The 16,941-nt window shown below is 45.0% G+C and overlaps 2 protein-coding genes across 3 annotated transcripts; both read left to right on the top strand.

The window, feature by feature from the left end:
* Positions 1-1,012: 1,012 nt before the first annotated feature.
* Positions 1,013-4,714, top strand: LOC136351606 (uncharacterized). Its single transcript, XM_066303793.1, has 3 exons — positions 1,013-3,483; positions 3,611-3,698; positions 3,840-4,714. Exons 1-3 carry the CDS (start codon positions 1,013-1,015, stop codon positions 4,614-4,616), a joined length of 3,336 nt encoding a protein of 1,111 aa, XP_066159890.1. The 3' UTR covers positions 4,617-4,714.
* A 2,420-nt stretch (positions 4,715-7,134) lies between these two features.
* LOC4346027 (uncharacterized) lies at positions 7,135-11,883 on the top strand. 2 transcript variants are annotated; one of them, XM_015793628.3, is made up of 8 exons: positions 7,135-7,605; positions 8,323-8,597; positions 8,745-9,099; positions 9,179-9,432; positions 9,517-9,729; positions 9,803-9,895; positions 9,998-10,099; positions 11,244-11,883. In XM_015793628.3, exons 1-8 carry the CDS (start codon positions 7,575-7,577, stop codon positions 11,619-11,621), a joined length of 1,701 nt encoding a protein of 566 aa, XP_015649114.1. In that variant the 5' UTR covers positions 7,135-7,574; the 3' UTR covers positions 11,622-11,883. The 2 variants fall into 2 exon arrangements, with proteins under 2 accessions (XP_015649114.1, XP_015649115.1); XM_015793629.3 differs by lacking the exon at positions 8,323-8,597 and having other exon boundaries at positions 7,138-7,605.
* Positions 11,884-16,941: the final 5,058 nt, after the last annotated feature.

Genomic DNA, 16,941 nt, shown 5'->3' with positions numbered 1-16,941 from the left:
CGCAGCCCAAATTTGTGCAGTCCTTGGACCCCACATTGTATATGCAGCACAGGTGCGTTTTCGGGCCAGCAGATGCTTTGTGCAGTCCACGTGAATTTGTGCAGCCCATGTGTCAATCTGTGCAGCCCATGTGAACTTTTTTTTCGCAGCCCAAATTTGTGCAGTCCGTGAATTTGTGCAGCCCATGTGTGAATCTGTGCAGCCCATGTGAACTCTTTTTTCTAAAAAAAATGCTGCAGCACTTGGGGGTCGAACCCACGACTTGTGACTAACCATAATTCTAGCTTAACCACTACGCTGCAAGGAGCTTTCATGCTGATGATGTTTTACTTTTAGTTTTCCTTTCAATTCTCGAACACAAGAATGATTGAATGCTTTATGCGGGCGACCTAGTGGTTTGGTCAAGGAGGGAGGGGGGCGGTGGCGCAGGGTTTGGTCATAGCCAGGGAGGGAGGGTGGCGGCGGCGCAGGCGGAGCTCAGTGGGGACGGATCCTAGCCACCGGGACGGTGCAGAGGAGGAGGTTTCTTATCCCACCGGTGCAGGGAAGGGCGGCTCCACAGGCTGGCCGGCATCGTGATGTGGAGCATCGTGGTGGGTGGCGGCGCGGTGAAGTGATCTTGGTCGGTGGGGCTGCAGAGGGATCCCGGTCGGCGCGGGGGATCCTCGACGACTGAGACGGATCGGCTGCTCCTCGCCCACCGTCTTATCCTAGCACCTCCTCTCTCAATCCTGTCGTCAGCGCGCACAGCCCATCACCAACGCCGTTCAGTAGATATAAGGTATGATTTTCCATAAGTACATTACTCTGAGTATGAAATGCAAGTTCAGCTATGAAAGATTATGCTTTGTGTTGTATGAATAGAGAAACAAGTCAGAGTGTTATGAACAAATCAACATGGTTTAAGTCATGTAGCAACCAGCTGTTCCATCTAATGTTTTAGAAAATATTCTGTCCTAAAAAATGGATTAGCTTTGTTTGCCTAATTGCTTTTTTTAACATGCCAAAGCAGATGGACAGAACTTGGATACATGGGAGACAATTCACACCTGCATACATGGAGGGAGTGAAACAGTTCATGGAATTTGTTGGACAAAGATTTGATGAACACGTTGACATACCATGCCCATGCTGTAGGTGTCTTAACCACACTTCACTGCCTCAGCAAGAAATGCATGACCATATACATATTTTTGGGATGTCATCAACATACACCCGGTGGATTTATCATGGAGAATTAGTTGATACAGAAGATGTCGAATATTTGGAACAGGTACATGAAACTAACCATAATGAAGGGACAGATGTGGGCGGGTATGAACCCGAGGATGACAATGGAGTTCCAGAGTTAATAGGTGAACTATACACTGCGGCAGAGGAAGATGGACAGCCACCAAGGTTTGCTAGAATTCTTGAAGATGCGAAGCAGGCACTTTGCCCAGGATCTAACCATTCAAGATTTTCCTTTCTTGTGAGGCTGCTCCATATCAAGTCATATTATCGAATCAGCAATACAGCTTTCACTGAATTATTGAAGTTGTTGTCCTCGGCATTCCCTCAATGTCAATTACCAAAATCTTATGATGAGGCAAAGAAATATCTTCGTGAATTGGGCCTTGGATATGTGTCGATCCATGTGTGCAAGAATAATTGTGTGCTATTTCGGAAGGAATATGCCAATATGGATCTATGCCCAATATGTGGTGAATCCAGATGGGAAGATGGGGTTGGCGACAGGAAGGTTCCTCGCAAAGTTTTGAGGCATTTTCCACTTATCCCAAGGTTAAAGAGGATATTTGCATCAAAACGAACAGCTGAAGACACACAGTGGCACAAAATCAAGCGGAAGCCAGTGGATAATGAAATGAGCCATGCAGCAGATGGGGAGGCTTGGAAGGACTTCGACAGAAAGTATCGAACTTTCGCAGAAGATGCAAGGAATATGAGGCTTGCCATAGCTACAGATGGATTCAATCCATTTGGCAAGGTGAGCAATTCGTATAGCATGTGGCCTGTCCTTGTTATGCCTTTGAATCTACCACCATGGGAATCTGTTGATCCATCGAACTGCATTATGTCATTACTGATCCCAGGTCCAACATCTCCAGGAAAGGATTTTGATTTATTCTTGGAGCCTCTGATAGAAGAATTGCTTGAATTATGGATAGGTGTTAGTACTTATGATGCATTCAGTGCTAGAAAGTTCAATCTTCGTGCCGCCGTGCTATGGTGCATACATGATTATCCAGCTCTAAGCACCTTGTCAGGGCGAACTACAAAAGGTTATTATGCATGCATTCATTGTGACAAAAATCCGTTGTCACGAGCACCAAGAAATAAGATAGGCTACTTTGGCCACCGTCGTTTCCTTCCAAGGACACACGCTTGGCGAAGAAGCCATGCTTTTGATGGACACCATGAAAACCAGGTTGAGCCAGGAAAATTCAGCACAGATGAGGTCCTCGAGCAGTTAGAGAAGGTGAAAGATGTTAGACCGGGTAAGCATGATACAAGTAAGAAAAGAAAACGTGGAGAGGATGAAGGGCCACTAATTTATAGCCGCAAAGTAAGTCTGTGGAAGCTCCCATATTGGAAAGATTTGTTGCTGCCACATAATCTTGATGTGATGCACATTGAGAAAAACATATGTGACAACATTTTGGGCACATTGCTCAAAATCGAGGGCAAGACAAAGGACACAGTCAATTCGAGGATAGATTTGCATGATATGAACATAAGACATAACTTGCACTTACAGCAGGATGGCAACTCAGTTCGCATCCCACAAGCTCGCTATGTCTTGAAGAAGGAACAAAGAATTGAGTTTTGTAACTTCCTCAAAGGTGTCAAGTATCCACATGGATATGCAGCCAACCTAGCAAGATGCATAAGTTCAGATGGTTCCAAGGTGCAGGGGCTCAAAACTCATGACTGCCATGTCCTTCTCCAAAGAATCATACCTGCCGGCATAAGAGGATTTGTGGACAAGGATATATACGAAGCAATTGCAGAGCTTGGTAACTTCTTCAGGGAATTGTGTAGTAGAAATCTAAGGATAGATGTCCTCAAACGACTGAAAAAAGACATCCCGCTGATCCTATGCAAACTTGAGAAAATTTTTCCTCCAGCCTTCTTTGACGTGATGGTGCACTTGGCCGTACATCTACCTGATGAGGCACTACTTAGAGGTCCTGTACAATATGGATGGATGTACCCAATAGAAAGACGACTTGGCACCTTTAAGAATTCCATGCGGAACAGGGCTAGGCCTGAAGGATCAATTGCTGAGACCTATGTAGCAAGTGACACCTTGACATTTTGTTCAAGGTACATGGAGGATGTTGACACTAGATTTAATCGGGACGCCCGTCATGGGGATGGGCCATTGGATGGTAACAGCTCTGTTTTTATGCATGGTGTTAAACTCATAGGATCCACTAGGATACAGTACATGGAGGATGAAATCATGGATAAGCTAGTTTGGTATGTGCTAAATAACTGTGAGGAGGTTCAACCATATTTGGAGTAAGCACCATTTATGTAGGTTTATTTCACATGTATTGTATTAAATATAATATTTTCCTAATTGTTGAGTCATAATTTGCTACAGCATGCATAGAGAAGAGTTGGAGAAAGAAGATGCACATGATGTTGACAGAAGACTTGAAAAAGGATTTGCTAGGTGGTTTAAGACTCATGTAAGTGACACACACTTACAAAAATATCATTTTTTGGTGATGAAATTTTAAATTGGGAATAACATGTGTATTTTTCTTCTATATATATATATATATATATATATATATATATATATATATATATATATATATATATATCAGATCTGGAAGCTGAGGAAAGAAAATCCAGGGGTGGTCAGTGAAGCACTATTTGCATTGTCATGTGGTCCTGATCTCCGAGTAAAGAGTTGTGCATCTTGCATTGTCAACGGAGTCCGGTATAGCACTGTTGACCGTGAGAAATACCTCCAAACGCAGAATAGTGGTGTAATGGTTGATGGTACACATGAAGGGGATAACATTGAATTTTATGGTGTCCTTAGGGAGATTCTTGAGTTGCAGTATAACTCTGATCTAGATATCTATCGATCGGTGGTTCTTTTCCGTTGTGATTGGTTCAATCAAGTTGGCAAGACAAAAGGAGTTAGGGATGACGGGCATTTCAAATCCATCAACATCCAATCATTTTGGTACAAGGATGACCCTTTCATTTTAGCAACTCAATCGAAGAAGATATTTTACTTGCAGGACACCTCTTTGGGCAACGAATGGCGAATTGTGCAGAAATTCGAACATAGGAACATGTATAATGTGTCTGAAAAAGATGACCACATTTTTGATGTACACCAAAATGATAATTGTTCTGATACAGAACATGAAGTGCATGAAGGTAATGCTGATGAGGATCTAGACCATTTGCAGGAAGATGGAGAAGTTACTATTATTGAAGCTAATTTAGAAGACCTTAACAACCAAGCTAACTTGACTGAAGACAGTAGGGATGATGCAGATGAAGATGACACAATATTGCAGTACTGTAGTGACAGTGGCAATGGGAACGCTGAAGATGACATGCCGGAAGACACCGATGATGATTAAATTATATCTTGAGTTGTGTCATCTATCTGATATGTCATATGTAATTGGGATGAGCTATAAACTCATTTATTTTGTGTTATGTAACTGAGATGTCACAACTGATTTATTCTGTGAACTCATTTGCCATTGCAGATCTGAAACACATCGAGATTCTGAGCTAGCAATTTTAAGAACAGAGTTGTTACCAGCAATGATTTGCATTTATTTGATTTCTTTCCCAGGTTCATGGTGCTAACTCATATTCCTAACAATATGTGAAGCAGTTGGGTCAAAAATTTCAGGAGAAGAGAAAATATTTTACTTCTGTTTTTTGGGCAATCCAGTAAGTTTCCTGGTGAAACAGTATGCAAAGTGATGTACATATATATTTGTTCCAAGTGACATACTGCATATCAGTCTAAAACTGTACAGACCATGACATTTCAAGCAGCAAAAACCAATTTCAATCTGTACAAACACAACTTACACTTCAAGCATCTGTTCAAAGCATTACACTTTTTTCTTAATTGTCATATTCAATTGACATAAAAAAATGACACAAATATGGTCTTCACATTTTCAAAATAACACAATAATCAGCCATAAGTTTATTCACATTCACGATCTCAACCTGAATTCACCAAGCTGTACAAAGAAGTATCATTTCTTCTCAAGCTACTGTTGTCGCCCACATCCAGGAAGCAAGCAGCATAAGCACCAGAAGCTTGCTACTCGATCATGGCCAGCACCAGGTCCTCTTCACCAGCAGCGCTAAGAGCATCGGCCTTGGAGATGCGGCACCTGGACCAGCTGCTACTGCGGCGATGCGGTCGGAGTCAGAGACGGGATGCGGTCGCACGTGTGGTGACGCGGCGGCCGCGCTCCATCGGCAGCAGATGGCGCGGAGGCGGAAGAATGTGTCCGGCGGGAGGCGTGCCAGGACGCGCTCCAGCACGCCGTCGTGGAGGTCCCCAGCCCACGCGTCGGCGGGCTCCTGCGCTTCCTGCTAATTCTCACCGCCATGGAGGAGGAAGCTCTTTTTTTTTGTTACGATTTGGTTTGGTTTGGATCTGAATCCGTTGTTATATGTGTGTTGATTTACGATTGTACCCTCGTTATATGTGAGTTCTACCGATAAGAATGAGGGGTAAGTCGGTCCAAACCACCCGGTCCGTTCTATTAAAACTGGCCGGTCCAACATTTTTCCTACAAACACCGACCGGTTCACCCAGTTTAAAGTGAACATAAAATTTTTAAAATTCAATTTTCAATTGGACCTATATACTCCCTCCGTCCCATAAAAAACCAACTTCTGACTATAAATCTGGACGCAACATGTGTCCAGGTTCATAGCCAGAAGTTGATTTTTTTATGGGACGGAGGGAGTATCCATGAATGGTAAACTGAGACGATTTTATCACCTGCCTGGCTCAAATCCTCCGTCGCCGATCATCCTCCAGCTTGGCTTTAGATCCACCGGCAACGCCACCGAGGCTGGAACCAGGTTCTTGCATTCCACGGTGTCGATGGTGAATGGCGAGGTGAGCAACCACGAGGATGACATGGAGGTCTCGATGACATGGGAGACGACGACCGCGCCCCTGTGGTAGACGTCCACAGCAGATTTTGACTATAGAAGAGCCGACACCAATACTATAGGTGTTGGTTTTCTTTTTTTTAAAAAAAAACCAACACCTTTAATTTGTCATAGGTGCCAATTAATTAAAAAAAGACGCCTATAATATATTATAGGTGCTAGTTTCTAAAAATAAATTCAGTCATGCTTAAAGTAGTGTTGTGGAAAACCGTATTCCGTCTGACAACCGTATTCCGATTAATCGGTGAATGCTTCTTAAACTACTAAATTGTCTGTGTTTTCCAAAAAGTTTTTATAGGAAAGTTGCTTTAAAAAAATAATATTAGGGGGTGTTTAGTTCCCACATTTTTTTTCCAAAAATGTCACATCGAATGTTTAGATACATGCATTGAGTGCTAAATGTAGACAAAATAACCAATTACACAGTTTGCGTGTAAATTGTGAGACCAATATTTTGAGCCTAATTGCGCCATGATTTGACTAAGTGGTGCTGCAGTAAACATTTGCTAATGACGGATGTTTTAGGCTTAATAAATTTGTGTCGTAGTTTACGGGCATAATCTATAATTAGTTTTGTTATTAGTTTACGTTTAATACTTTAAATGTGTGTCCGTATACTTTAAAAACTTTACACCCTGGAACTAAACACCCCCTTAATCCAAATTTTCAAGTTATATAATATTGAACGGAGGGAGTATATTTTTAAAGTCAAATTGTTAATCCAGATAGATTAGTATAATTTGAATGTTTTTGATTTATGGATAATGTTAATTACTCATGGATGGAGGATTTTTCGTTCGGCGCCTAAACCTACCGCCAATGACAGCCCCAAAACATTCCATTGCCGCCCATTTGCCCAAATCAGAATGGGAAATGTCACTTTTATCCTCCATCTAACGAAGAGCAAAACAACACCCAGGGGCATTTGTGCAACCACTATATATTTACAAAGCCTCTCACCCACCAAACCCTAATCCCCAAATCCAGCCGCCACACCATCGGGGCGCCGCTCTACCAGAGCCGCCGCCGACTACCGCCGCACCGGAGCCTTCCCCCGCAACCCCGTCGACGACGACCGCTGCGCCGGAGCCTTCCCGTGCAAACCGATCGACGACGACCGCTGCACCAGATCCGTCCCCTACTTCCTCGTCGTCGACAGCCGCCGCAACGACGCCTTCCGCTGCAACCCCGTCGACGACGACCGCTGCACCAGATCCTTCCCCCACTACGCCGTCGACGACTTCCACTGCATCGGAGCCGGTACCCCGTCGACGACTACTGCCGCACCGAAGCCATCTCCCACAACACCGTTGACGCCTACCGCCGCACCGGAGCCGGGTACCCCATCGACAAGGTCCCTGCACCGTCGCCGTACCTAGCTGATGGGAAGACGTCGACGTCCAGTAGCACGAGGTACGCAAAATTATCTTGTCGTCTCAAGCTCAGATGTTTATGTGTACTGTCTCAAGCTATTAGATGTTATACATCATGTGGATTGATTTGCCGTCCAACTTCTATTAAGAATTTTCTGTGTGCAATCCGATTGAGGTCACTATCTACAATAACAGTTGATGCTATTGCTAGTTTGCTACTGCATATGGCATTGTTTCTGTGTTATTCAGGCGCACCTTTAAATTAATCATGCTATGTTGATTCTCAAATAAATTTGTGCCTCAAGTTGCCATAAGCATCTTCCAGAGTGTGGATTTCAGATCAACAATGGAAATTTTATTTAGATTCTGCTTTGTTTGTGTTTATGAATGTACCAATAATTTGAGTTAGTCGTATAAATAGATACAGTTTATTAGGTGAAAGAGAATGATATAATGGCTATATCATTTATATGACCAATGTTGTTCACTGTAAAAGTGTTTCCAGAGTTCTCATCAAAATTGTCTTTTAAAATGGAAAAGTGAATCACCCTGTTGTTTTTACTAGATATTGAAGTAAAGTTGTTTTTCACCATTGATCATTAAATCCCCAATGTTGATGAGCATGGTCTCTTTTTTTTTCATCCCAAATGCCTAGATACTTTATTGTTTCTATTTCTGAAAATGCTTATATGCTTAGGAAATGCCATCAAAATGCCATCTAGTATTCTGACCATTAAAATATGTGTATTCATGTAAGAACCTGCACAAAACGAATATGAAAGAACGCGGCAAGAGAAAATCTTGCAGAATATAAGAAGGATGGATGAACTTGGCATCAAAGACATAGCTGCCACTATTAAACATATCGAAACACAACATGCATCTTCAAAGACAAAAAACTCAGGCACCAAGAAAAGTCATGGAGAAGGTTCTGATACATCAGAGTTTCTCCCTGAAGATGATGAACAAGGGGTTCAGTGTGATGATGATTCATATTTAGAACCGGAGCAGCCCATCCCCATAATGATTGAGGTGCTTCTTCTATCTTGGCTGTTGGGGGGGGGGCTAGGATATCTGCAATAATTTTTCCGCATTTAATTTGTGCAGCATTTGATTATTTTTTTAATGATTGTTGCTAATTTATTCACATGCTTACAACTTTTGTGTTTATTATTGTAGTACCCTCGACAAACTAGACGAAAGAAGTGTGCGACGAAGAAGAAACCTACCCTCAAGATGCCACCAGGAGTAAGGATATCAAAGAGAGTGAGGGCGGGTGCTCCAACCGAAATGCCTCCTGGAGTCTCAACAAGGTCAGCGAAAAGGCAACTCATAGCAGAACAAGGTAAAGGTAATGGCCATGAAGAACTGCCTCTAGAAACAGAAAACAATGGTGATGAAGATGTGGGCAGTGGACATTTGCTTCAAGATAATGATGTGAACAGGCCCCCGAGCCCGGTGATGGACTGGTCATATGGACATGATGCCAACCATAAAGAGCAACCTGCACAGCAAACCAATTCTGATGTTGAAGGCAAGTTAGTTCAACGAAGAGAAATTTATTATTTTTAACTATTTGATGAATGCTAACATTGTAATTGAATACTCTGTAGTACCTATACGAAGAGGCACAAGAAAATCAAGGCCACCAACTGCAGGAATAATGCTTGACAAGATGACCAAAGCTATGGGAAGAATGCCCATTGCTGTTGCCGAAGGGAAGAAAAGGCCAGATGAACCGGTGCAAGCTGCCAAGTTTGCATCAGAGGCTGGTGTTATCATTAGGACTAAAGTTCCTGTCTTCCCTCATTGGAAGCAGTACAAGGATGATGAAGGCTATATTAACAACTTCATGGGCAAGTTATCTGTAAGAGCCTATCTATATTCTTTTATATTTCATCTATTATATGACCTAGTGTTACTCCTTAATGATTGCAATTCAAACCATCAGGTCAGGTTGGCCATTAACCAAAAAAACCAGCCAACAAGGGATGCTTGTGCTGATGTATTGCAGAAAGGGATACGACAAACACGGTATAATTTGAAGAAGGCCTACTTCAATGGAGTACCTGCTAACGAGATTAGAACTACCTCTCCCATAAGTAGCATGACTGATGAACAGTGGCTGGAACTTGTTGCAAAGTGGTCAAATCCAAAGAATATGGTATGTCATCTCTAATGACATATTTGTTTCATTTCATACCTGCGACTATGTCTAACACATACATCTTTTGTAGCAAATCTCTGAACAGAACAAGCAAAACCGGCTTAATGTTAGGTTCCATCAGGCTACGGGATCTCGCAGCTATGCTGCACACTTGCACGCTTACGTAAGTTCCCATTATCTTTTAGCATTAATTGTAGTTAAGAACCACTTATCTAATGTAATAGATATATAAAATAATTGATCTGCATTTTCTGTACTGAAATAGAAGGAGAAGAACAAGGTTGTAGAGCTTGATGTTGTGGATGCCTTTGAGGACTGCCATACCAGTAGGGAAAAAGGTCTAAGTGATGCTGCCAAAGATGCAATTGTAAGTCACTCTGTATATTCTTACAACATTGAACTCAATTCCTTGTTACCTATGCCAACATATTATTAATTCAGCTCATTTTATATTTACATCCATAGGATAATTTCTGTCCTTAGTGTGCAGAGATATTTGCAGCTAAGATCATTACAGACTTAATGGAATTTATAGACTCTAACAATGTTAGAATACATACCAAACTAAATTTGTAGCTGCTGGAAACTTGTCGCTAGACAACTTACCATATACAACATAAGTTGAGATTGGGTTAAAATGCCAAATAAGCTACATAAACATTTTTTCATCAATTGATCCTGGTTGCAGTTTGTATTTTTATCAATATCCCGGGTTTGAGGGTGTGATTCATGAAAACTCATTTTTACCTAAGCTGCTGTAGTGGTGTTTGCATGTATTGAGGTTTTGAATCATATGAACATAAGACTGAATATATTTCAGCCTTTACTACTTCAAAACTTATTTCATTGTAACTTGGAAAAGTAAACTTAATTATGAGGGATTATGTACTCCACACTAGTATTTTCTTTCTAAACATTAGTGGTTTCTAGGGAAAATATTTAGGCATCATAGGAGGAATAGAAAATAACCAACGCTAAGTAACATTGCACCCCCTCCAAATTTTATGAAAGTAGTTGAGGGGAAAACCTTGTTCTTTTATAGCTACCAGGGTGTTCCATCAATCAAAAGCTGCCATGAAAGCTAATCAAATATAGTCTAAAGTCAGCCTTCTGATATATGCTAAAACAGTATCCTAGATTCTGTCAAGAAGCATTTGGCCTGCATTGTTGCTAGAGGCTAGATAGAAAATAATTACATTCTACCATAGTTAGAGCTCAAAATGTTTCTGGTCTCTTTCACAGTTAAGAGGGCAATGCAATATTTCTAAATATGGGAATGCTTGGCTTACTCATATAATTTGTTTCTGTTTTGGCTTATGGAAAACAAATTTGGTTAAATTTGCATTCTATACAAGTTTCCTTACCTCTAGTTTGTGCTTCCTGGTAGCTTTCCATCAGTTTTCAGTGACTTTTTGAATGTGTTGTGCAGCTGCCAGTATTTTGAATGTGTTATGCAGCAGCCAGTTTTTCATGTATCTAATTTCATAGCTAATGTTCAATCATTGCTGCAGTCAAGTATGAAAGCTATTATGGAAGAACCTGTACCTGATGGTGAGACACCAAGAACTAGTGCAGAAGTTGTGTCCAAGGTTCTCTCTCGGGACAATTCCAATACCACGTTTTTGAAAAATGCTGGTCTGCAGATGAGCTCCAAGAAATCAGTGACACCGACAGAAGCAGCACTTCAGGAAGAACTTGCAGCTGAAAAGCAAAGTTCAGCCATTCTCCATGCAGAAGTTGTCGAACTAAAAGAACAAGCAAATCTTGCAAATGAAGCGCTGGCAAAGACTCAAAAGGAGTTGGCAGAGTTCAAGCAGCAGCAGGAAGAGAACAATTTGCTCCTTCGACGTATCTTGAGCCTTTCCCAGGGTAACTTAAATCTGTCCTAGTCTCCTTTATGATCTTCTGCACTGTGATGAACTCCATCTACTTATATTAGTTGTTTGATGGTTCTGTGAACTTATTGTCATGTGGTGGACTTGATTATGTGAAATGATGTTTGGTGCTATGGTGGACTTAATGTCCTCCTATGGCAAACTTTTGTGGACTTAATGTGAACATATGTGTGCTAGGTTCTGTGAACTTTTTTGTAATATGGTGCTATGTGAAGTTGGTATATGTGATATATGTTGATGTTGGGCCTATTTGTAATGTGCTGTGAAGTTCTGATTGTTTGTCCATGTGATCAATCTTGATGTTGGGCCTATTTTCTTATGTGCTGCGAAGTTCTGATTAATTGTTGCTTGAAATGGGTGAATGCTAAAAATTTCCTAGATCTCATAGTGGGATGGGCCACAACAATATGTGAAGTATGTGGCCAAATGGGCTGGGCTAAGAAAAAAAAAATGAGCGGGCCTTCATCCCTACTGTGCTAACGTGTCATCCAAACAAATCAACACGTGGCAACATCAGGTAAAGACGTGTGTCACAAATCAGATATGTACACGTGGCGCTTCAAAATGAGAGCACGTGGTGCCTCCACCTTCGGCAATGTGGCGTTAGCGTACACCACCACGTGGACATACAAAATGTAAACACGTGGCGTTAAATATGACTGCCACGTGGTGTCTCCACCTTTGGCCACGTGGCATCAGCGCGCACCACCACGTGGACATAAGAAATGCCAACACGTGGCGTTAATATGGCTGCCACGTGGCGCCACCACGTTCGACCACGTGGCATCAGCTTGCACCACCACGTGGACATACCAAATGCCAACACGTGGCGTTAAATACGACTGCCACTTGGCTCTAGCGTACGGGAGATGATGATCCAGCGTGGCGTACACGTCATCCGCCACATCACAGCCAACATGGACTCCACGTGTGATAGCCCCGTGGCATGGACGACGTCTGTCCTAGCCAGCTGAAAAGCAGTTCTATGACGAGCACCTTCGTCATGGATATAAGCATTTCTATGACGAAATCTACTGTTTAGTCATAGAAAAACATATGTGACGCGACTTCTATGACGAATCCCATTTCGTCATAAATTCGTCATAGAAGTTACTTTATGACGATTTGCGCGTCTTCCATGACAAAAGTAGATTGTCATAGATGTGCCTATCTCCACTAGTGAAGTCCCAAGTACTCGCCGATTTTGTAGCTGACTGGACCATGCCTGATAATCAATCAGACAACCAGATCGACAACGAAACGTGGATCTCACGCCCAGAAATTCCCGAATAGAATTCCAAGCAGAATGTGCATTAAAATCCCCGTCCAGGACCGGCCGGGGTACACAAACGACAATATTGACATTCAGATCCACGTCTTACAAACATCATAAAAGTCTTACATAAATGCAGCGGAAAAACGAAAGATAACAGGAGCTAAGCCTTGACTTGAACTGCAGTGGGAACACCACTCCACAGGCATCCTCGACGGCACGGACGAAGCCTACTCCTCGGAGAAACCACCATCCGACACATACTCATACTCTGGGGTTGGGGAAAATAGAGCAAGACTGAGTACTACCCACTGTACTCAGCAAGTCATACCGGAATAGGGGTATGATGCAGGGAATTATCAAAGGAGAGCTAGAGTGGTTCATTTGCATAAAGCGAGCATTTATAAACAGAAGTTGAAAGAATTAAACAATTGTAATAATTAATCAATATTAATCATCCACTGTCCAACGCTATACCACGTTGCGACAGGCCCAACCATCCATCTATACTATCCAATTTCAAAAGACTAAACTAGGGGTGAGACTAATCACGGTGAATCTGGTTGACCGCCCATAACCACGGGCACGGCTATTCGAATAGTTTTACTCTGATCAGAGGTGTACAACTGTACCCACAAGACACAGCCCCACGACACGTTTCCGTGTGCCGACATGCCACCACGACATACCGGAAAGAGGCCGTGACAGGACCCTTCGCATAACCCCCTCTAACCAAGCACACCACACCTCAGGTTTCACCCCCACTCCTCGCAAGGCAACGGGCAGTCCCCTCTCGTGCCTAGGTGAATCCGGAAGCGACAGAGGCCGTCGCAGGGCCTGCCCCGCTCCATCACACCCACCCTTGCCTGGATGCGTCAGTTAGAGGAAAGCTACACTACAAGCCCAGTCGTTGCCCACGCTGGCTTGTGGTAAGCACGATAAATTCTTCCAGGGTTTCCCGTGCAGCAACTCTTTAGATAAGAGTCGAACCACACCTCGCGACCCCTGAGTGCCTCCACGGCCTGGTCTTTTTTCACCTCCACCATCGCCCTCTCGAGTTCCGCGACTTCACACTTCGTCTTCCAATATTGGATGCAACGGTCTTGGCCGGCAAGTCTACTCTCGAGGTCTGCTCTTCCATTCCGAGAACATAAAAACCAAGTTACTCCGGGAAGAAGAATGAAGGAGATGAAAACAAAGATCACCAACCTACGGAGGTCATCGCCATGCCCATTTCCACGGGTGAGTTTCGTCCCATATCGTCCTGCGACATAGGCGTTTGAAGGGTAATCGCCGGGGCGACCACCGGTAACTTGGGCTGCCCACGCTGCTGGACATCCTCGACATCGACATCCCTACAAACGACAACCAAAAGTACTCAGGACCAGGGTGCCAACAGAGATCAAGGCAGCGATTGCACGAATAAAGGCAGTTGAAGCCGACAACTGTTATACAAAGTGTAGTCGATTACAAATGATCTGAGGCCCTACTCTTCAAAAAGCGGGAGAACAGACTCTCCCAGTTCGCCAACCTCCTCCATCACGCCCTTACGAGTGTCGTTGGCGGCCCCCCTGTCCAAGATCTGCCGAAGATCGAGTTCGGGATGCGCCAGTCGGACACACGCTAGGACGTGACAGGCCCCGGTGTAAATCCCGTTTGACGCCTCCTCCACGATCCTGGCCATATGCTTGGAGGGTATTGCCTCCATCGCCGTAGCCAGTTCCACAAGTGAGGACGTCAGCGAGAACTCGCCGGGGTTCGCTGGGATGGTTGACGTGATGCCACACTCCCCGGCGAGCTGATGAAGACCGGTGTAGGTGACCCGCAGCGACCCACGGATCCCCGACAGGTTGTTCTTGAGTTCCGACATCCGGTCCTCGAGTCCCCGCCATTGCCGCTCGTTACCGGCCACCAGCTCCCTCATCTTCTGGAGGTCCTCGCGAACCTCCGCCAGGTCGCGTTCCAGCTTGTCGGCACGCTCGTTCGCCGACGACGCTGCCGCTGTCTTCACCTCCTCGATCTCGCGACTTACGCCGCGAGCGCCAGCCTCGAGGATGCGTTGCATCTCAGCTTGGAGCTCCCCCCAGGTGAGGACATTAGCAGATGGCCCGCGAGTAGGTCCGAGGGCACTGGACGGACTGCTTGGCGTCGCTTCACGGCTCTTTGGCGCGACAACAACATCGGTTGAGGTTGCTGCAGGAGACACTCCAGAGGCCCCTTCGGACTTGTCCTGCGCCGCTCTTGCCTGCGCCGACCTGCAGAAGATCCTCAAATCAAGCCATCAGAAGACAAACGAGGAGAGGATCTCGACTTCCGCTTACTTACTTCTCGCCTAGCGTCACCAGCTTCCTCCGCCGCGGAGGTGGCGAAGACGCGTCCATGGCCTGGGTAAATCAAGCACGAGTTGAGGGTGACATCTCTTGAATACGAGATTAACGAACCAAGGGACTTACCGATGGGGAGGATGCTCTCTGGCGGCTGCCGAGAACGGAGGTGAACATCCTTCCCGTTTTCGGGACACGGCTGCCACTAGTCGTGGCAGCAGCGGCGACGGCCACGTCGGGCGTCTCCCGAGCGACGCTCTCCTTCAGTGAGGCCGCCGCCTGGTGGTCCGCAAACGGTCCAATAACGTCAGTCAGAGGGTGAGCCTACACCGCATGAAATCATTTTCCGACCCGGGAAGCAAAAATAGCGAGGTTACCGAGTACACTCACGTTGATTGCGGCTTCGCGCTCGGTCACCTCCTTATCACAAAGAGGCATGGGGACGTCGCTTGCCGTTGTCGGGCCGTTGATCATCAATTGGCCGACGCGGCGCTCCACAGTGGCGTCACTCAAGCCTGCAGATCAAGAACAGAGTTCAATAAATTAGGGAGAACATGCACAGAAGAGGATCAAATTAAACACAAGAAAAATACCCCGAGGAGAAACCCGGGTCGCGTCCTCCGGCCCAGAGTAGTCAAAGGCTGGGTGGGGGCGAGCCTGGAGCGGCTGGATCCGCCTACTAATGAAGTCGGTAGCGACTTCATAACCCGACAAACCTCGCGCTCGGAGGTCATCGATGGCATCAATGAACGACTGAAGAGCAGGGGTCAAGGCGGGTTTTGCGGTCCAAGATGGGATTTTGTCTGGTTGTTCCTCAGGAACAAGGAACCACCTCGCCCGCCACTTGCTACGAGAAGAAGGGCACTGGAAGGGGATATATCGCGACTTCAGGCCATCTCGAAGTCGGAAACCCACACATCCAGATACCCTGGTAGATTCCATCCAACGCAACTCATAGTAGAAGCGAAAGAGGTCGAGAAACGGCTCTACCCCAATGTAGGCCTCACAAAGATGTGAAAAGATGCTGAGGAAGGCAATGGAATTGGGGTTCAAATGGAGCAGAGAAAGGCCGTAGAAATTCAAGACCAAGAGAAGAAACTTAGAAGGCGGAGGAAGAAAGCCACAGAGAATATAGTCCTCGATCGCAACTATACGGCCCAGGACAAGTTCAGGTTCAATACCTCCTGGTTCCCTCTCCATGGCTCCGCGGCCGGGGAGGACGCCATCCTCCTGTAGCTTCTTAAGCGACGCGCTGGTGGAGGTAGACTTGCCGAGATCCATCGCCGCCGGAGATCGCCGGAGAAGGGGCCGAGATGAACAAGCTAGGGCTTTGCAGGAGCGGAGGAGACAAGGAACGCCTGGAGGCTGGAGAGCTTTCTTCACAACGGGCGGACTTCAAAATGGATCCTCAAAATCCTCTTAAATAGACGCATTTCCGACGGTGCGAATTCCAAGGAAAGGAGAGAGAGATTACCGCCGGAAATTTCTAGGTCCGTTACGCACGGCAGTTTTTCGGACTTCAGTTTAAATTCACTCATGACCGTTGGGCTTCACATGGTGTTGTCGATTGCGTCCTGTCTCTACGGTTCGCACACCGAGAACGACAACAGCCTCGACACCAGAAGTCGCGATCGGTTACACGAGTCCATTTAAGCAGAAATCGGGGGCTACTGTCAGGGTTACGGGTAAGGTATACCCTTTACCCTTCGATACATGC

Source organism: Oryza sativa, chromosome 8, assembly GCF_034140825.1.
Source record: "Oryza sativa Japonica Group chromosome 8, ASM3414082v1".
Classification (NCBI taxonomy): domain Eukaryota; kingdom Viridiplantae; phylum Streptophyta; class Magnoliopsida; order Poales; family Poaceae; genus Oryza; species Oryza sativa.
The sequence above is the reverse complement of the archived record's forward strand: the minus strand, read 5'-3'. Positions and strand labels throughout refer to the sequence as shown.